Raw genomic sequence first — 22,716 nt, 5'->3', positions numbered from 1 at the left:
TCATTCTAACTTTTTCCTCTAATTTATTACCCACTACTCTCTCCTTTATTCCTAAGACACTAAGAAATACAGATAGAAAAATCAGCCGAGCGGTATACTGAACAGAACATCACAACACCTGGACTCCTGAATCAGAAAAGTTGGATGTCTGGGGACAGCTGTGTCCCTAATCATTCATGTGACTTTGGCTTGGAAAAAAAAACTTAACCTCTTTGAACCAAAGTTCCTCATCTAAAAAATATAAGAGACTTGAACCAGATGATTTCTCACAGCCCTTCTAGCTCTAAAGCAGGATGCTTTTGCAGTTTGAAATAATTGTTTTTTAAAATGAAGAAAAAACTCTGCAACCCATTCTTACTTAAAAGGTAATCTGGTCCTTTGAGGTAATGTGTTTTTAGCTCTTCCTCTTGAATGGCCCTTGATTGCTTTCTTTAGGGAACTACATTCAATATAAGGGAAAAGAATATGAAAAAAAATATATACACATATATGTAAATACATAACTGGATCACTGTGCTGTACACCTGAAATTAACACAACAATGTAAACCAACTATACTTCAATTAAAAAAACAAACCCATAGGCTGGTGGCCCTCAACAGAATGATGGCCTACCACTCCCATGCGATACCATTCAGAGCATCACAACTGAATCTGTTATCTGGGTACTTGTAATTTTGCCTAGACAATGACTGCTCAAGAGTCAGAGGTCACAGACACCAAGACATACAGCTGGTCATACACGCTGATTGGCGATGGAGGGGATGGGGGTCCCTCCTGCAGTGCAACATCTTATTCTCTGGGGGGAGCCTTCTGATGACGTCTGCAGCCAAATCCCAAACCTGTTTCTGCCAAGACTGCTTCCATCATGCTGTCATCCTAGTTGGCCCTATTCACTCTCTGGGCAGCTACTAAACCTCTCTAATCCTCATTCTCATTGTTTCAATGGAAATGAGGCTGCCATGAAGATTGCTTTGTTTTTAAAGCCCAGTACACAGTAGGGTCTCAGGAATTTTGCTTTTCTTTCCCGGTCCTCTCTTCTCTTTAAAACAGTTGCCTCTGGAAACAATTCATAGAGGGTCTGCTTATGTCCTGTGAATAGGGAAAAGAGCTTGATTTAACAGGTGTTACTAAAGCCCCATTTGTTGTTGTTAAACTGGCTTTTTCACTTACAAGCAGCTCATGCAGCTCAATATCAAAAAAACAAACAACCCAACCCAAAAATGGGCAGAAGACCTAAACAGACATTTCTCCAAAGAAGATATACAGATGCCCAAGAGGCACATGAAAGAATGCTCAACATCACTAATCATTAGAGAAATGCAAATCAAAACTACAATGAGGTACCACCTCACACCAGTCAGAATGGCCATCATCAAAAAATCTACAAACAATAAATGCTGGAGAGGGTGTGGAGAAAAGGGAATCCTCTTGCACTGTTGGTGGGAATGTAAATGGATATAGCCACTATGGAGAACAGTATGGAGGTTCCTTAAAAACCTAAAAATAGGGGCTTCCCTGGTGGCGCAGTGGTTGAGAGTCCGCCTGCCGATGCAGGGGACGCGGATTCGTGCCCCGGTCCGGGAAGATCCCACATGCCGCGGAGCGGCTGGGCCCGTGAGCCATGGCCGCTGAGCCTGCGCGTCCGGAGCCTATGCTCCGCAACGGGAGAGGCCACAACAGTGGGAGGCCCACGTACCGAAAAAAAAAAACACAACAAAAACCTAAAAATAGAACTACCATGCGACCCAGAAATCCCACTACTGGGCACATACCCTGAGAAAACCATAATTCAAAGAGGCATGTACCACAATGTTCATTGCAGCTCTATTTACAATAGCCAGGACATGGAAGCAACCCGAGTGTCCATCAACAGATGAATGGATAAAGAAGATATGGCACATAACTACAATGGAATATTACTCAGCCATAAAATGAAACGAAATTGAGTTATTCATAGTGAGGTGGATGGACCCAGAGTCTGTCATAAAGAGTGAAGTAAGTCAGAAAAACAAAAAACTGTACGCTAACACTTATATATGGAATCTAAAAAAAAAAAAAAAAATGGCTAGGGGCAGGACAGGAATAAAGACACAGACGTACAGAATGGACTTGAGGACACAGGGCGGGGGAAGGGTAAGCTGGGACGAAGTGAGAGAGTGGCATGGACATATATACACCACCAAAAGTAAAACAGACAGCTAGTGGGAAGCAGCCGCATAGCACAGGGAGATCAGCTCGGTGTTTTGTGACCACCTAGAGGGGTGGGATAGGGAGGGTGGGAGGGAGGGGGATGCAAGAGGGAAGAGATATGGGGACATATATATATGTATAACTGATTCACTTTGTTATAAAGCAGAAACTAACACACCATTGTAAAGCAATTATACTCCAATAAAGATGTTATGAAAACACAAAAACAAAACAAAAACCACCTGCCTTTTCAAAACTAGTGACTCTTGCATATGAACATACGTGGGTGTTCGTGATTACATACGATCCCCACGCCGGTGTCTGTGTCCTGGGACCCTTGGATCCCGGTGACCCTGAGAAGCACGCTGCGGGGGACGGAGGGCAGCGTATTTCCAGGAGGCCTGCTCTTCCTGGCAGCAGCACCAGCTGACAGACAGGAGAGTGACTAGTCAAAGAGCAGAGTAATTAGCTGCAAGGACAACAGCCGTGGGAGTGTGAAGTGCGGAGGAAAGGAAAAAACTGACAGAAGAGCATTGTCTTATTTTGTTGAAAATTGTACCAAAGTGTTAATGCTTCAACTATTCCTTTCAAGTTGTTTCTGAAGGAGGGAAGGGGAGAGCAGGCTTCTAGTCCTCCAGAGGTATCAAGGGCATCATTTCAGACCCACCTAGAAGGCATGACGGTGGCTTTTCGGGTGGAAACTCTAGGGCAAGGGGCAGAGTGTGTCTCCGAGGCCTGAGGGGCTGTGCGGTGCGCTGCTCCTTCAGCCCAGCCCCCCATCCCGCGCTCTAATGGGGGCAGGTTCCTAACACTCTTCTGTCCCGTCACTGCCAGCTCCCTGGCTATGAGAGGATGACAATGATGCCCCAGAATCGGTGCTGGGAGATGAAGACAAATACAGCAAATACTACAAATCAAGGTTCTTTTCCCCAACAAAAAGCCAGTTTACCATCATATCTCTGCTTATGCTGGTACATAGGAAAGGATTTGGGTCCCAAGCATACAAAGTTAAGAGTTTGGATTCTGTTTTTGTTGGGTTTTTTTTTGCGGTACGCGGGCCTCTCACTGTTGTGGCCTCTCCCGTTGCGGAGCATAGGCTCCGGACGCGCAGGCTCAGCGGCCATGGCTCACGGGCCCAGCCGCTCCGCGGCATGTGGGATCTTCCCGGACAGGGGCACGAACCTATGTCCCCTGCATCGGCAGGCGGACTCTCAACCACTGTGCCACCAGGGAAGCCCCAAGAGTTTGGATTCTGAAGTTAGACCTGAATTTGCCAGATGAGGCTGGGGAGTTACTAACCTGAGTGTTGGTTTCCTTTAATTAGGAGTAATATTAATACTACTACTTCATAGGGTCGTTATAAGGATTAGATGTGCTGATCCATATAAAAGCGTTTTTCCTAGGGTCTGGCACATTAAAGTAATACTCAGCAAATATTAGTTGTTTTTAGCAATACACCACAGAAGACGTACCTAGCCTAGTATTTTGCTGTAGACAAATCACTTCCTGTCATGGACCTATCATCTGTCCAGGGCCAGGCCTTTGGACCTATCTTTCTAGTAACTACTATTCACAATTCAATGTCAGTAATGTTGCCCATGCCATCCTATCTCCTCATACACTCACACACACCTATTTCCCTCTCCCCCATACGAACTGAAGAGCTTAGAAACACGGGGAAAGCCCCCTGAGCAGACAAGACAGTGTCCCAAGATCTACAGGCTTCCTCCTGAGTAGATTAGTCCTTAGACCAGTGTCTCTAACTCTGTACTGTCTAAGGTTGACAAGTTACACAGCTTGGTTATCTTCTCCAGTTTACAGACGCCTGTTTAGACGTATAAACTATAAAGCAGACAATTTGTAGGAAAGACCTCGGGATGGAAAACAGACAAGAGGAAGAGGAGGAGAATCACAGAGCACTTGGAGAGCGTTGTTAAGGACCCAGCTGCCCTTCTGATCACCCTCGAGTCATTCTTGAGTTGTGGTTCAGCAAAATACTTAACGTTAATACGATGTGGTTGAGGAAACGAAGGCAGCACCTTCAGAATATACCCTCCCTGCCCTCAAGACGGCTAAAACAAAAAGTTCTGGATATAAATTCTGGTTTCCAGGGAAATCCAGTCATCCGAATGGGAGTATTTCTTAAAACTATCAGACAAAGGGATTCTCACCACATTCTGACATCAGCACATAATCTCTGGGCCATCTAGGAGGTAAGCAATATTAAATACCATCCCAAGCACAGTGTGGTCTATAACACTTGGTTTCAAGAACTGAAGTACATTGATATTGTCATTGTGCTTACTTTTGAAAGGGCACAAATAACCCCTCATAACTGTTTACACATTCTGCCATCTGATGTTCATGAATCTATGAGAGCTCAGGTGTAGGACTGGTCATGTTTTGGGGGAAAAAATAGCATAAAGAATATTGTCTTGGCTTTAGAAAGCCTAAGAATTAATTGCCGAAGCTTAACAGAAACTCTTAGAAAATAATGGGTTCAAAGCAAATTAACAGCTTAAAAAAAAAAAAAAAAAACCCAGCAAAAACAGCATGTGCATGCCCAAAGGAGAAAAGAAACAGTTGATTAAATTTGTTCCATCAGGAAACCTCCTCAGAGACAGAGAAATTAAATTTTCAACAGTGCTGCTGGTTTGGCAGGAGCTGGGAGGGGCGGGGAGCTCCTGGGCTTCCCTTTGGGAAAGTCCGGGAACCAAACTGCCCAAGCATCACAAGCAGGACCAGCTCATTTGAAGCCAATTTCTGACACATGCAGATGCAGTTAAGGAAAAGCTTGGTAAGTCACATTCAGCCCTCCAGGCTGAGAGAGCAGGCGTCAAAAACAGCACTTTGAGTTTTGGACAGCAATTGGCTACAAGTGGGAGATCTGGGGCAATAAGAGTGTCATGGAACATAAAAGAAAAAAGTCTAACACTTTGTCACGCTGCGTCTCTTTTCAACATTAAGTGTTCACTGTTTCTCAGCTACTGGTGCAAGATGTTTAAAATGGATGTTACCGGACATCTCTATCTGTAATGGTGACTTTATATACTCAGAGATGTAAATCCTGTGAATGGTCCAAGTTAGTGATTCTTTCCAGTTGCTGCTGCCACATGCTGAAAGGGAGCTCTGTCCTGAGTCAGACTTTCCATGGAGGGAACTTTCAGCATCGCATCGTAACCTAGCGCTCTTCATAACCTCCTACACTCTGACCCAGTTGGGGATGTTCTCCACGGTACACAAATGGCCCTGGACTCTCAGACCTACCTCCGTGGGGTGCAGTCATCATGTGGGGGGATAATGACAACTTTCACCGTGACAGATGTTCTCAGGAGATCGATCATCTGCTCGTGGCTCAGAGTGGCCACCGCCACCTTGCAGATCTCCACCAGCCGGCTGCCCTGCCTCAGCCCTGCCTGCCAGGCATAGCCGTAGGGCTCCACATCTGCCACGATGCCCTCGTAGTTGACGTGGAAGCCAAGCTGTCCCAGCCCATTCCTTCGCAGAGTCATCTCCACCGATTCACAGCCTTTTGACACGAACTAGACAAAGAAACAAAAGATACACAGTTTAATGAATGCAACAGGGTCTTCAGTGGTACGCATGGAAAGCAGGGTTATTTCTGAATACCCTAATGCCAGCTGAAGAGCAGTCTGGTTATTCTGCCTTCACTAATCTCCATTCATTAGGCCGAAAAGAACACACTTGTCTCAACGGCTTCTCAGAGACCTACAGGGAGCTGGCAGCAAAGAAAAACGGTATTCTGCTACTCATTTTGCCCTTAAGACAGACATTCAAAGCAGCAGATACCCGATCCAACAATTCTTTTCACCAACTAAAGCAGATTGGTTGGGCTACATCAGTCACAAGGCAATGGGATCAGGTCACACGCAAATGAGTTTCCAACAAAAAATGCACAGTCAGTGTCTCTTCCCCCATTTGTTCTACTACTTTTCCTTCTGAAAAAAATGATGGGAAGCAAGTGTGACATAAACTCTGTGTTCCTTCGCATTGTTAAGGGAGTTTTCAGAGGAGCTAATAAAACAGAACAAGCTTCAGTAACTTAGCTCTAGTCTGTACTATGAAAGGGACATGCATGTAGGTAAGTGGAAGGAAAACACTGACCTGAAGCCTTTTGACAATCTCTTTGATGTCCTCATTGTTAATGAAACTCTCCACTGACACACATTCACCTCGCTCGTAGAAGATTTTGAGGCTGGTGTCGGTTGAGGTCCACCCTATCACATCTCTGCAGGAACAGTTGAAAACCACGCTCTTTGTTTCCTGTTCGATGAGCACGATGAACTCATTGGAGACCCCGAGTAGGCAGTCTATCTCCATAGCCTTGTTGTAGTCTTTGGCCCGGACAGCCCACACAATGGCCCCCATGCTACTGAGCTCAGCTCCTGGGTATGGCTTAGACTTTTCTTTCTTCTTGGAGGCCAGAGAGATGAACGGAAACTTGCCGGACGGGTCAATAGGGGTGTTGGTGACATTCTTTTCTGCCAGATCTTTCAGGTATTCTTGACGTGTCCGGGTTGCCATGGCCCGGAACTTCTCCGACTTATGAGCGGCATTTTCTGCATTAATCACTTTGGCCAAAAGGAAGTCCCTGAACACATTTGACTTAGGGAAAGTGACCCCTTTGGGGATGGGAGGTCCAAAGGAAGGCACATCTCTGGACCTGGTGACGGCCACGCTAAGAGACAAAGCAAAGATCAATGAGAAAGAGGCTTGTCAATACTTCTCAGACTCACAGCATGAGAATAAAATACACTTTCTCAAAGACAAAGATGCCCTTCAGAGGAAAATAACTGTCATCGTCCCACAAGAAACAACACACACTTCTACTTAACATGTGCATACTTTTCATTCACTCATATTTTGGATTTATAGAACAAAATTTTTTCTAGGTCAAAATACCCAAAAAGCTTAAACTAAAAATTTAAATCAACCATAACTCCATGAAAAAAAAGATTTATTGTAATATTCTTCATAGTAGATAACATTTTAAATCCCTAGTGATTATTTCCAAAGTGGGGAGGGGGGTGGCTACTATAACCATATAACCTTTCAGAACAAGCACAGATTATGTAAGAACATAAATGTTATCCCCATTTTAGATATGATGCCCATAGCAGTCAGCTTATGATGAAAATATCCACAGATGCTTGACATAAGAGAAATGGATTAAATTTAAAAGAAATTAAACAAATATTATTTGTTGTCCTATGTGTCAGGCCTTAAGCAACCAGATCAAAGAGCATAATTTTAAAACAAAACTTGAAATCTGAGTAACAGAAAGAGATTATGATTTTTTTTGGTAAGAGCAACTGTGCTTTAAAATCATATTTTTAAACTTTGGTCCCAATTCTCTACTTTTGGTATGGGAGTCTGACTATTTGTGAGACTAGGCTCCTTTTCCCATTCCTTTAAGCAAGACTGATTTAAGAAAGCCTGTTCCACATGGACATATATACACTACCAAACGTAAAATAGTTAGCTAGTGGGAAGCAGCCGCATAGCACAGGGAGATCAGCTCGGTGCTTTGTGACCACTTAGAGGGGTGGGATAGGGAGGGTGGGAGGGAGGGAGACGCAAGAGGGAAGAGATATGGGAACATATGTATATGTATAACTGATTCACTTTGTTATAAAGCAGAAACTAACACACCATTGTAAAGCAATTATACTCCAATAAAGATGTTTAAAAAAACAAAACAAAACAGAAAGCCTGTTCCGGTCATTTCCTCTGCATCTACACTGCTAAAATTGGGACTAAGAAAAGGATCATACAGGCATCTGTAAGAACCTATTATTTTTAATCTCAAAAGGAGAAAGACTAAGTTTTTCCTAAAACAATAATAACAACAACAACAGAAATTAAATGGAGATAGGCTGTGTGTTTTATATCGTATTTCAAGATCTCCTTCCAGGACCTCAGCAAAGCTTGAGAGGGCTGCAAATGAAGAGTCTAACAGGTCAAACATCCCCTTTTCAAATTATCTAATTATTTAAAAGTGAGTCAATTATGCAACTGTAGTAAGTATTAGCAGAGCAACACAAAATGTGTTTCTCCAGAACTCCCAGAATGGAAAGGACATAATCAGAGAGTGTGCATCTTTCAAATGAAACTGAAGAGCTCTGCTGCGCTATTTTTTCTTTATTTCAAGGGTTTGCTTGAAGATATTCAGCTTTGCTTTTCAGAAAATGATTTTTGCTTGTGAAAATAGGATAAATAAATAAAAGTCGGCAACCTCAGAAGACAAACTATATATTTTGTTAGAAAATGCCACGAGACGGCCTATTTCTGAAAATGGCTTTTCACAAATTCATTAAAAAAAAAAAAAAAAAAGAAGACTACCTAGTTCACTTCACGACAAAGAAAGGTGGCAAGCAACATCCCATTTTCTAACTGGAGATGAGAATTCACAGAAACCTCCACATGCGTGATAGCCTAATTACATCAGTATTAGAAAGGCAATTTTTCTTGTCTAATGTGAACTGTCTGGCTTGAATGCTGACAGCTGTATAATTTTAATTTGATTATGCTATTTTTTTTTCAAGTCAAGCAGATGACGCTAATATTCAGATTTGCTAGCTTTTCTAAGAGGAATCCCATAAGGATCCAGAAATATTTAATATCTTTCATTTTTAAATTGGCAATTTCTTCTCTTGCTAATTTTACATCATTATTCTTTCTCAAGAAACAGCTGTGATTTTATTTTAAATAAGGAGAAGAAAATGCTTAGCAGAAGGTGTCGATATGAGGACCATCCATCCACTTGCCCCTTAAATTCACTGGTTATCTATAGATTTATTAACTAATAGGACTTTAGACAAACATATACTGAAAACCCACCAATAATTAGAAGCCTCTAGAATGAGCTATGAGGGAAAAGACTGAACCCTTAACATATAATTATCAGTGACTCATCATGGTCGGGAGGTAAATGATACAGACACTAAAATCAGCTTTGTATCATTAGAAATAGAATCCTCACAGAAGAAGATGAGGAAGATGATACCCTAGAACGTCCTTTTCAAATAAAGCGTTTTGTTTTGGGTAAATTTAACTTTCAAGGTTTTCTACAAGGTTAAAAGCTCATTAATTTAGATGCCACCAATTCTGAACTCTTAATAAGGCCTGTTTTAAGTTGAGAGAATATTTTTGCCTTCCTAAGAAGCCTTTCTAGAATTCTAGAATTTCAGATACTTGAGGTGTATTAATTATAAATGGTTTTTGCTGTTTTTTTTGTTTGTTTGTTTTGCGGTACGCGGGCCTCTCACTGCTGTGGTCTCTCACGTTGTGGAGCACAGGCTCTGGACGCGCAGGCTCAGTGGCCACGGCTCACGGGCCCAGCCGCTCCGCGGCATGTGGGATCTTCCCGGACCGGAGCACGAACCCGCGTCCCCTGCATCGGCAGGCGGACTCTCAACCACTGCGCCACCAGGGAAGCCCGGTTTTTGCTATTTTTAAAAGCAGATTCCAAAGGACTTCTTGTCTACATTTACGTTCACCTAGTATGCAATATTGTATCTCCTTAGAAATAATACATTCTTTAAAATTATAGCCATGCCTTATTTGCTCAGCATTGTCAAGGCCTACTATGTTCTACTCAAGAGGGTTATCTAGATGACAGAACAGACAGAAGATCAGAGGCTGAAACAGTTATGGAAAGTTAGCACTGGGGGGTGGGGGACTTGGAGAAGTCAGGGTTCCTCAAACTCTGCCAATAAAATCTTGAGTTTCATCTTAACACTCATCTTGATTTTGCATTCTACTGAAGAATATCTGTATTCATTTTAACACAAAAATCTGTTCTGTTCCCCAAATCTCGGAGTACGACTGAGGGAGCAGGAAGGTGTTCTGTTTCACTCTCATTTGACACATCCCTGAACCTCCTTTTGAACAGCTGGTAGACATTCTTCACTGCTCCAGGAAACAGACTCAGAGAAGTAAAATGATTTGCCCAGAGCTTGTTAGAGAAAGCCAGGACTGGAATCTGAGCTTCTGGATGGCCAGCAGTGTGACAAGACCACACTTATTCCCTGAGTGTGGAATCTTCCACTCTTGAAGTGCTTGCAAAAGGGACCATCCACAAGAGTCACATGGCCAGAGACCACCATTATAGGCTGTTTCTAGTGAGCCTGGGCGTTTGTTGGCATCAAAGACCTTGGATGAAGTAGCAAGTTGATACATGGGAATGTTCCAGAGACATCTGAACAGAGGTCTCAATGAAAAAGAGTGAGAAGAATAAGACACTTGAACTTCTGAAGCACCATGGAAACAGCAATCAACAATGAAGTTTAAAAGGAAGGGAACTTAGCATCAAAACAGTAGAGGGAAGTTTCCCCTTGAAGCTTAGATCAGACTGCCAGCTTGGGGAGCTTTCCAAGAAAGCAGACCTTGGCAAACGACAGGAAAGATGAGTGGCAGAACAAATGTGTGCTCACTGTTCCCTCTTGGGGCCTCTCCACGTCTAATAGTCTTCAATCACCAGCACTCACTGGGCACCGACTATACGCCAGGACCAAGGATGAGATGTCACAGGCTCAGCACTGCAGAAGCTCAAAGCCTGGTGGGGCTACCGCTTGTGGTGTGAGTGCTCTCCTAGGGAGGTGTAGTGCGCTACTGGAAACACTTCGGAACGGCACTTTATCCAGTCCTGGGAGGTCTGGGGAGCACTCCCAGAGAAAAGAAGAGCAGGCGTTCATTAGATGAAAGTGGCAGGGGTGTGTGAGAAGAGGCCTTCTTGCCCAGAGAGTGGCATGTGCAGAGAGGAGGGGCTGTAAGTAGCTCTATGCTGGGGGGAGGACTGGGAGAGGTGCCAGTGGACGCCGAGGGACAAGAGAGGCCAGACCTGAAGGGCTCCATGAAGTAGGCTATGCTGGGGAGTCTCAAAGTTGCCCCAAATGGGGCTTCCCTTGTGGCGCAGTGGTTGAGAGTCCGCCTGCCGATGCAGGGGACACGGGTTCGTGCCCCGGCACGGGAAGATCCCACGTGCCGCGGAGCGGCTGGGCCCGTGAGCCATGGCCGCTGAGCCTGCGCGTCCGGAGCCTGTGCTCCGCAAGGGAAGAGGCCACAGCAGTGAGAGGCCCGTGTACTGCAAAAAAAAAAAAAAAAAAAAAGTTGCCCTAAATGTTTTTAAGCACAAAGAGTGACATATTCAGAGTTTTGTCTTAGAAAGGTCAGCTACATGGGACAACAGGGATGCTGATTAATGATGGCTTGGAATAGACTTTCTGAAAGAAATTTCCACCTTTGTTATTTTTCTTCCTGGTTGAAGCTTGCATATTTATTTATTTTTATTCAAGAGGAGAAAAGAAGAAAAAGGCATGGTCATTTAATGTGCATGCACAACACTCCCTGCCTACACCAGATACTTTACTTATGGGATTTCAGGTAGATGTCAAGCCACCTTCCATTGAACAGAAAGGGAAATTTAAAATCTGATATGTTTAACTGTCTGGTCTGATTCCAGGTGCTTTTTATACTACATCACTCTAACTCCTTTTAACATTTATTACATCTTAACCACTGAATACAGAAATCTTTCTGAGAGGAGTAACATATACATCTACCTTCCCAAACATAGTTACTGACCACAATTTAACATCTGTTTTTGAAGACAGTCTTTATAAAAACCACTTACTACTATACTAGTTTTGAGATGAACAATAATTCTTTAATTTCATCATAGAGTGAATCAAAGTTCTATCTTTCAATTGTTTAAGATGTCCTAAGATTTTTAAATAGTCTGTCTGAAATGAATCCAAATAAGGCCCATACATTACAATTAATTAATTTTATCTTAAATTTTTATATTCTGTTAATGCCCCTCCACTTCTCTTTTATTTCTTGCAATTTATTTGTTGAAGAAACTGGGCTATGTGTCACATAGTCCAGAGCCTGAATTTTGCTGAATACAAACATGTTCTTTGGTCTTTTGTATTTCCTGGCCTCTCTAGAGGTTTGATTGGATTCACATTCAATTTTGGGAAGAGAGGATAAGACTAATTCCGAGATGCGGTTGTATTCTTCCATTATGAGACACGCATTTATCTCTTTTTATGATGTTTTCAGCCTTTGATGATCAATGCCTAGATCCATTAATTTATTACCTGTTAAAAAAAATGGTGACAAAGTTTTTACACCATGTTTTTACAAAGTGAGGCCCTCGGGGTGAGTGACGGATATTTGGTTGTTTGGTCCCAAACCAAGTGACCCCAGACTGCTATGCTTATTGAATTTGTACCTTTAATGTGAATCGTTTTTCTACATCTCCCTTACTGGTAATCACTTATTGATGCTTTCAGTATATCCTTGCCACTAAACGGCTCATCTTTTTGATTTGTTGCTTCTAATCTGCTCTATCAACTGAAACCAGACGATTAAGCTCTTTGTAATGATACAAGTAAACTAATAGAGACCACAGGGTCCTCTTATCAGGTATGGGCATAATAAGCTTTTGTACACAGACTTAGTGATTAATTTCTGAGCTCTTGGCTATGTCTACTATTCAAGGTTAACTGGCCTCTGGCATTAACTTAAACTAGTCATTTTTTCCTATATAAACTTTCTAGTTCCGAGGGTGATACAACACACATTATTTCAGAGTCTCATTTCCATATTCACTATAGGGATTTTTGTCACTTTGTTCCCCCGTTGAATCCCAGAGCCTAGAATGGTACCTAGTATATTCTGATAAGGACTGTAAAGAACTAGTGAAAAATAAATGAATGACAATAAAGCCTAAATTTGTGTTTCTGTATATAAATTTCCTTGCACGGTGACGGTGAGTAAATTTTCCTAGAACTATTTATACAGTGTTACTGGCTGGCCGAGCATTCCAAGGGCTTCCACTGCCCACTCATCTCTCTGACAGCACAGCCTTCTTACTGTACTGTCCACTTTCCTTCCTGTGTCTACGTGTTCATCTATACCACTTTCCGCCCCTAGACTCACAGAATTATTCTTATTTTGCCACTGAATCCCACCATCTGTGCTTCAAAACACACACCGAATCCCATTTTCTCAGTTAAATGTTCTTTGGATCTTTAGCCTGTATTAACCCCACAATTCTCTACACAATTAGAGCAAGAGATTCCTTTGAGGAAATAACTTTCCATACTCTGGGCACCAAGTAGACGTCAGTACATAAAAGTGAGTGCTCACAGTGGAGAAAGTGGGAACAAGAGATTTTAAATGATGAAAAGGCTTTGAATTATTCTAACTACACCTCTTAGAGACAAATGAGATTTAAATATAATTTGTACAAATTAAATGCATCTCTAAGCTTTCCCACCAGAGTATCCCTAATGAAAGAGGCCTATAAATTCACATCTCTAGTAGTTTGGGGAGGGGCCAATGTATAAGAAAAGCCCACAGGTATAAAAACTCTTTGAAGACCCACGTGGTATCTTAAAATTGATACAAATTTTCCATTCTACTTCATAATACATTTATTTTCTCATGAAAATAAACATCCCTTCCCCCAAGCATTAAAGACTACAAGAGAGGTACCCTAGTTATTCTGGGCCTTTAAACATCTCCTGGCATCACCACATACCCCAGGAAACAAACCTACCTGAGTTTAAGAAGGACTGGGAAAAATTCATGTACACAAAGTTTATAATAGGAAAAGATCACTACTTTAGTTCCAAAAATCACAGTGCACTGGGTCTTCAAGTAAGCTTGGCAACTAGGGAAACTCCAGACTAGCCCATGTCTTGTGAGCAGGGGTGTCCAGTGTCCTCCTGCAAAGGTTCCCAGCATCACAAGGTGGGCTTAAGAAGATGGGCTCTCCAGGTGAGAGATTAAAAACAAGAAAGAGAGAGAGCAAAAATCATGAGTTTCAGGCTGGGAAGGAGGGTTTGAAAAGAATAAAACAGATATCACTTACTCATCCAGCCAAGTAATTAAGAAGGTTCAGACACCTTTGCTCCTTATCAGTCTATTTAGACTTGCACTGGCCATACTTCCTGTGGCTACTGAGTACTGGAAATGTGGCCAGTATGACCAAAGAGTATTAAATCACATTCAATTTTAAAAACTGACACTCGATTCAGTTTTTCAAAAGTCTTTGAAGCAGAAGGAGACATACTTAAAAAGCATGTTTCCAATAAGCTATTATGAATCTACTTCTCCAATTGCAAATTTTATGAAATCTAAATACAGATTATTTCCAATGAAAACTGAGCATCCTGAGATGAGCTGTAAGTCAAAAATGCACTCCAGATTTCAAAGTCTTAGTCCAAAAATACGTAAGATATCTCAGTAATTTTTAAAAATTACGTGTTGAAATAATAATATTTGGATATATCAGGTAAATAAAATATACTATTGGGTCAAAAACATATTGTTAAAATTAATTTTACCTATTTCTTGTTACTTTAAAAATATGGCTATTGGAAAATATAAATTTGATATGTGACTTGAATTATATTTCTGTTGGACAGCACTTTATTTAGACAAACACCTTTAAAAGAAGAATCTCTTTTTAAAAGAAAGTACATAGCTTTCCACTCCCCAAACTTCCTAGTGACCACTGCAAAAAGGGTTTAGTTTTCTATCTACAAAGTAGTATGAAATCCTTTGCCCGAATCCAGTACACAGAACATTTCAATTGCTTGGGGTATTTTCTAAATGCAAATAGTTATCCACCCCAATTACAGTCAAATGGTCTGCACTAATTCTTTCCTTTTACACCTAAATAAAGCAGCTTTTGGACACCATATTCTTGAGAAAAAGCTTCAGATCTAGGTTTCCTTTGTTTGAGTTTCCACCCACTGAGTCTAGGAAGCTACAGAACTCCCTGGTCTGGGGTTTTCATATTGGCACCCGAGAAGTTCAGGAATAGCTAGTACGTCAGCAGCAGGGGCAGCAAAGACCCCTACTGCACATGGCATGGAGGAAGACAGCATGGCAGAGCCATTAAGAGACTGGGCTCTAAAATCAGACTTGGTACATTCAAACCTAAACTCCACCTAGTACCGGCTGACCTTGTGTAAGTTACCTTACCCCCAAGTGCTTAAATTTCCTCATCTGAAAACAGGGATTAAAACAGCACCTACCTCAGAGGTTTTAAAAATTAAATGAGGGCTTCCCTGGTGGCGCAGTGGTTAAGAATCCGCCTGCCAATGCAGGGGACAAGGGTTCAAGCCCTGGTCCAGGAAGATCCCACATGCCGCGGAGCAACTAAGCCCGTGTGCTGTAACTACTGAGCCAGCGCTCTAGAGCCCAAGAGCCACGACTACTGAGCCCGCATGCCACAGCTACTGAAGCCCGCGTGCCTAGAGCCTGTGCTCCGCAACAAGAGAAGCTACCGCAATGAGAAGCCCGTGCACCGCAACGAAGAGTAGCCCTCACTTGCCGCAACCAGAGAAAGCCTGCGTGCAGCAACAAAGACCCAACGCAGAGTCCGCCTGCCGATGCAGGGGACACGGGTTCGTGCCCCGGTCCGGGAGGATCCCACATGCCGCGGAGTGGCTGGGCCTGTGAGCCATGGCCGCTGAGCCTGCGCGTCCGGAGCCTGTGCTCCACAACGGGAGAGGCCACAGCAGTGTGAGGCCCGCGTATCGAAAAAAATAAAAATAAAAAAAAATAAAACTATAACAAAGACCCAACGCAGCCAAAAATAAATAAAATAATTTTTTAAAAAATTAAATGAGGTAACACAAATAAGGTGCCTAGATCAGAGCTGGGCTTCTAATTAGAGCTCATCATACATAGTTACTGTGGAATGGGCAAGGATGATGGCAGTCAGCAGGAGTCCAATGTAACCTTGACTTGTTTTGTTCCCTGAACTTGCTTGTTCTCCTATATTTAACCTGCACTACACCTAGGGATTAGACAGTTGTAGATCTCACAACAAACCAATTATCAGTCTGCACTGGCCACTTTCTGTGTAGGTGGCTCTGTTAATTCAAAAACAAAAATCCAAAATTAACAAAGTCTTGTCTTCTTAATTTTAGGGATGGAAAGATATGATAATCTTTCATATTTTGAAAGGATAGATTCCTATTAGGACATCTTACTAATGCTAGAACATCCTCGCACATCTTCTTGGCACTACACTCACGTCAACACAGCATCACAGGTTCGTACCCTCTTCAACACCAACCCTCTCCAGGATTCTTGCAGAGGCCTCTGCAGGTAGATGCTTGAATTCTGATACTCATGAGACTAGGTCAACGAGGGACACTGAAACCATTCCACCAAATGCTTAACAAAGCATAGAAATACCCCTAAGATTGCAGTCAGAAATGTTAGAGGTAATCAAGTCAGCCCTAAGCAAGGGTTTGGGTTTTTTAAAAATAATAATAGTAATTAAAAAAAAATTAAACTTCTCTTCCCTACTTATTATGAGCATTCTTCTCTGCTTTTGGCATGGCAAAAGCAAAATATAATTAGCAGCATGAGTAATTAGCTGGTGTCCAGATGGCATGGATGAAGGATGCCACCTAAGAAGGAGGTGCAAATGGAAACGGCAGGTGTCTAACCAACACGTCTGGGGGATGTCAATGCCATCAGGTTACGTCATCCTGTGAATTCAGCCATCCGCAAGCATAGTTTAAAGACACAAATAAATAGCAATAGACTTCCCACTGCAACTTCAGAAAGCAGAGCTGGAGGGGGCCTTCGATGTGACCGCGCACCAATGCCCATCCAGCCACCTCTGGAGCCAGTACCTGTAACAGACACTGTCAGTGCAGGGGTTGTGAACCCTGACAATGACGAAAACGTGCTGAAAGTGGGATCGGATGTTTTTCGGGCTGAATGGCTGTGCTCCAGGCTCTTGGAAAACAATTGTTACGATATCGTTTCCAATGTGCCGCTTCCGTAGGAGCTAAAAGAAAACATAAGCAAGAGACATAAATGACAACGCTCTGCTTGTAACTCCTGATTCCCTTATGTAACTGTACTTAAAACATTCATTATTAATCAGTACATATTAGGGGAGGTAACCTACAGTTATTGCCCATATTTTAGCAGGTCTTATCATTCCCTCCAAGGAAGAATATGGAAATGAATATTCAGAAATTTGCATAAAACACACAGTCCATTCAAATAGATCTAACTAATCTCTAGCATATTACGCCAAGTCCCAGCATCTCCAAATCTTCAGTTTCCATAACAACAGTTTTGTTCCATTTTCATGTAAGAAACTTGCCATAGGGAATATTTTTTAAAGATGAGAACGACTAAAGTAATTACAACGCAATTTATGTTCTGATTTAATTAGCTTCATTTAAAGAAATGTGGCTAAGGTGTTTTCTGATAATACTTTTTGTGGCACAAGCTGGGAATACAGAAATTAATAATATTCCAAAATGTTCTAACAGTGTTAAAGCAGGTTAAATTTCAGGTTTAAATAGCTTCTTTAATTACAGTGAAAGCTACTTAAGACCACCTTCTGTTTCACATTAAACGCTGTTTTGGAAAAGTGGCTTTCAAATTCAGGCACTCCAAATCATCCTAGCTCAGCGCCTCTCTAGGAAGGGGTTATTAGGGAGTTTAACTCAATCATGTGAAGAAAAACTGAACAAAATTTGTATTACTCATATTTATTACGTGGAGGCTCCTACCAGGAGGAAAACAACTAAACGTGACATTTATATAAACTATCTATTAGACATAAGCTTTTATTTATAAACCTTTAAAAAAAAATTCTCCAGTGACTTTACCTTACACAGATTACGTATCAGTAAAATCAGTGACTGAGTACTGGCTGCCAGCTGGGAGAAACAACAGCCTATTAGATTAGGGTTGAGAATTGGGAGTTAGAATGTTCAGGAAATGTACTTTTAACCTTAGGAATTTTAAAGCATCCCAAATGATCTTCTAATGAGGTTGTGTACTTCATTTCTAGACATGGAATATTATCAGATGTTACAGAAATAAAGGCTGCTCTGTATTGATTGCTATATAAAATATACCCATCATCAAAGATTATTAATCTCCTCAGAATCTTGAACCTATCAAGCTCAAATACAATCTATGTATATGTCATTCCTGCATAGGTGCCATTGTCTTTTTGATACAATGTCATTCTTCCTTCAAAATACGGCCTGATATGTAATGTTACTGTCTTACTAAAGGACCCAAATAGAAATAAACCTATCCATCTCACATTATATATAATGAAAAAAAAGACAGTATTTATAAACCAATTTCTGCAAAAAGATTTTCAAAGACACGTTCTTTCTGGGTTTTCCAAGCATAACATAATCTATGTAGAAGAAATAAATTCTTTAGCTAGAGAATTTTAAATTTCTTAATATGTAGAATACAAATTATTCTTTCACTCTGATTCAGGACCATAATACTTTTGCCTTGATTGGACCCCAAATTAAATAATTTGGATGGATGTCCACTTAAATGCCAACTCACTCAGCTCAGCCCTTTGATTCATTTAGCTGGATATACAATTGAGTCTTGTTACTAAATTTTTTACCCCCATTCCCCCACATGTTACCTTCCTCTGCTGAGCAATTAGGTAGAATAAGCCTTCATCTCCCCTTTAAAGATCATTTATTGATGTTCTTAAATTCTCTCTACTGTCTGGTCAGAGTGAGTTTAGTATATTTTTCTTAGCAGGGTATTTTCCTCTCAAAAATCTAGAACTTGGAATTTGCATAAAACAAACTGTCAACAAACTCCAGACAGGGGAATTTATCTTAAAATAGGTTTATTTCAGATTTACAGCTGATTCATTGCTTTGCTTCCTACGTTTTGATTGCTTTGGTAATCGTAAGAGGCAAGATTTTGTTACTGAGATGTGTGATGTAATCAAACCTAAAGTGACGATGTGTTCAGATTCGATCCATATTTTGTTAAATTCTGTGAAAGAGGATGTGATTCATTCTGCAGCTGGCCCTGTGTTCTGTTAGTACAACAATTGACAATAACAAAATCTATGTCCGTTTTAAGGTCAGAAGTGATACTAGACTGCTGTGTTTGTAACAGCTACTGAAAGGAGAGTCTGTTAGTTCTCTGGTTCTTTTAAGTTTCAGTTTGGTATCATTTGTTTTAAAACATTTTTTAAAAACAACTACCACCACATACTCTTTAAAACAGTACCATTTCCATCTTGCTCTGTAACCATCTGCCATTTCTTAGTTTTCGCATTTTATCATCTCAGACTACATTTTAGTACTAGGCCTTGTGCTTTTAGATCTTTTTAAAAGAAACTCTGTGTATGAGGTACACAAGAGGTACACAAATGCAACTGTTACTTATGTTGTCCCCTGAAGAACACATCAAGAAAAAACATTTTCCTGAGCCCCCATCGACATTTTGATTTTTCTCCAAGTTAGTGGAGGAAACCTCCTTTGAAATTTGAAATGAAACATCAGTACTTTCCTGCTTTGTACACTGGCCTCTTGAGATGAAATTTCACCCACTTATATGTGTTCTTTGCAACCCTGCAGAGTCATCTCATCACCATGATTTCAACTTGTTCTTTTCAGATTTCAGGAAAACCTCAATTCTCGTGGGTGAAAAGCAAATGATTAATTCACAAAGCCATCCAGCTGGCTGTTAACCTAGAATTTGTGTCTCTTCATTTGTTTTCAGCTCATTTGCTATTCCTTACTTCCACAAAGTACAAAGCTTCCTGCTGCTGTGACAGGTGCAACATTAAATTCTGGTTTAAGATTTTATAAACTTGCCACTTAGGCTTCTGGGGGAGATGAAACAAGGGCAAAAAAACCCACAGATGACACAAGGATCTCTTACCTGCTGCTTGTTGTTAGGTGTGTATGGCAGCATGGTAGAAACATGGAACATGATCTCATAGTCTTTGTATGTTGTGTACAGAGAATGGGTTCCAGTGGAATCAGCTACAGTAAAAAAAAAAAAAAAATACATGAGACAACTGTAACAATAGGAAAAATAGTTCATTTGAGAGATGGATCTCAAAAAAAAAAAAAAAAGGGAAATGGTTTAGGATGAAGACATCCTAAGACAAGACACAGTATGGGAGTTCTTACCCATTTTTTGTACCCAATCCCCCCCTTGGCAGTCTAGTGAAGCCTTTGGATTCCTTCTGAGAATAATATTTGTAAATGCATAACATAAAATACATAAGATTTCAACAGAAATCAATAGATTGAAAAATACCACTATCAAAACAATTTTAAAATGATATAATAGCATAAGATTTATATAATAAGTTTAAGCAGTTGGTCTAATAACTACTATAATTCTGACATAGTGAAGTACATAAGCAGTATCTTGACATACTTCCAACAACAAACAATAGAGTATGAAAATACCTATGCTTTCTACTGGTGATAGAATCACAGGTAGAGCTTATACTACTGTGGTGTGTTGCCTACATTCATAACTGAAGGAAACGCTAAATTTCAATTAGGGGTCAGTGAAGATAAATGTAAAATTACTTCCCATCCAAGTTCACAGACCCCTGAATTCCATCCACAGACTTCAGGTTCAGAACATTTTTTCCAATACTTCTGACTCAAGCAAGAGAACCGTTTTGTTCTTAACAAATAGATGGAAACTTAACAAGACTGTAACACTGAATAACAAAGGTATTACAGCAATGTCCAACAATTTAAGACTGAGCGTGTTCTGTTCTCACCTTCCTTAAGGAGAAAAACAACCTCGACCCCCTTAATCATTAACAAATCAACGTGCTCATAAATACCTGGAAACCAAAGAGAATTATTAACTGTCCAACTGAAGGGGAATATCTTTAGATTAGGACCTGGACTTACAGGCGGCAAAATGAACAGAAATGCATTCATTTTGGGTAAACTCAATCCTCCACCAACCATATTGCTAAGGAGCAAACACTTTACCGCATTTTAGAGAATCACACTGCAAGACAGCCTCTGGCATGTACTGAAAAGCAGTAGTTCTCAAACTGGAGTGTGCATGGAATCCGCTGGGAAGCTGCTTAAAAGGCAGCTTCCCATCCTCCACTCCCAGAAGTACTGCTCCGTAGGTGTGGGGCTGGGCAGAAGAATCTATTTTAATAAACACCCCCAGGGGACTCTAATGCAGTAGCTGCACTGCCCTTAGGCGCTGCTCCAAGAATAGGCCATAAGGGAGGTTTGCAGAGACCTGTTAAAGATGTTCTAGAGCCCTGAGTTTCAACCCTGCATCTTAATTTTGAAGAGGGCATAAAACACAAAGGGTTTTAAAAACAAGATAAATGTAGAATAAAGCAAAGCCTACTTTTGAAACACCGCAAAGATACGTACCGACACGTAAAGCCCCAAGAAAAATATCTTCTAAATGTTAATGACAATTACCACAAAAAAATACCACTGCAATAAATCATTGACCTACTTAAGACAGATCTTGAATATGAAGAAGGTTTCTGTTGTTAAGGACCCTTGCTATAAATACCTCCAGAACTGATTCACACATTTTACAACTTTCAAGTCAATGTGTCAGCTGTGATGAGTACTTACGTGTGTTTCAAGTCAATTTAAAGCAAAGTTAATGAACTAGAAAACAAATTATCATCCAGTGTTCATTTACTACACTTTGCTTTATATGTCTTTCTAATTCTAAAGGCGTTACTACCAGGAAAGAAAAATGAAGACAAGCCTGAAGATAATTTGTTTTCTATTTCTTGTCCTTTCTCTCTTTCCGACGCTTGCCTCATTTTATACAATGGATGCTGCATGACCAGTCTTCTTCTAGGGACCTCTGAAAATCTCAGCTTTGCTGATAATTTTAAACAGTCTGGAAACAGTTTCAAAAGTTTCAGACATGAAACCAGGGCCAAAACAATGAAATATTCTTTTCTGGGAAGAAAGGAATTCCAAAATCCTGAAATTACTGTACATAATTGCTAAACTTAACCAGAGAGAATGGAAACTGAATGTTTGTTATATTCTCTGAAGAATAAGGCATTTAATGTTGTTATTATTATTTTAGTGACCTTGTGACCATGAAATACTTAACAGAATGAAAATCAGGAAGATGACCATTGGGAAAATGACAAAAATCTTTTTTTCTCTGGTTGAAAAGAGTATATATTGAGTGATTTCTAAGGGGAAAAATATGTTTATAGAAGAGGGATAAAAAGAAGATAATGCTCCCTCATATTTGTATGGAGCTTTAAAAGTTAAAAAATAAATTTGGGCATCTTATAGGTCGTCTTGATAATCACGTGATTTGCCTCCAAATTATACTACCAGCGAATGGTGTATATCCACTAATAAGGTCAGCCCTCTACACTAAGTCATAGAAAATAAAATTTCTAATATTCAAACTAGATGATAAGAAGACACTGAATAATTGAGGAATGGTAAGAATATTCTTGCCAGCTGCTTTGAAAAGGTGTCGATAAGTGATAACACCCTACATTAGGCACTTCTATTTGAAGATGGTATGAATAGGTGAATAAGTTTGTAGAAGCAGTTTCAGATCCGGTCAATGTCATGTTCATCCTTGACCTCTCTCGGCTCAACTCTTTTGCTTTAAGGAGAATAAAACTTGGATGATAAAGGTGGATGTGTAGGAATCTGAATCAGGAAAAAGT

General features: G+C 40.8%; 1 protein-coding gene across 12 annotated transcripts in view; it reads right to left on the bottom strand.

Moving 5' to 3' along the window:
* The window catches only part of SIPA1L1 (signal induced proliferation associated 1 like 1), a 373,251-nt gene that overhangs the window by 75,101 nt on the left and 275,434 nt on the right, over window positions 1–22,716 (bottom strand). For all 12 annotated transcript variants that reach the window (XM_032621332.1, XM_032621344.1, XM_032621336.1 and 9 more), the window contains 4 exons: window positions 19,935–20,038; window positions 16,886–17,043; window positions 6,318–6,891; window positions 5,460–5,734 (listed from right to left, as the gene is read on the bottom strand). In XM_032621332.1, the coding sequence (XP_032477223.1) occupies window positions 5,460–5,734; window positions 6,318–6,891; window positions 16,886–17,043; window positions 19,935–20,038 (1,111 nt within the window). The remainder of the gene's footprint in view (window positions 1–5,459; window positions 5,735–6,317; window positions 6,892–16,885; window positions 17,044–19,934; window positions 20,039–22,716) is intronic.

Source organism: Phocoena sinus, chromosome 2, assembly GCF_008692025.1.
Source record: "Phocoena sinus isolate mPhoSin1 chromosome 2, mPhoSin1.pri, whole genome shotgun sequence".
Taxonomy (NCBI): Eukaryota; Metazoa; Chordata; class Mammalia; order Artiodactyla; family Phocoenidae; genus Phocoena; species Phocoena sinus.
This window is presented reverse-complemented; position numbering and strand designations above follow the sequence as displayed.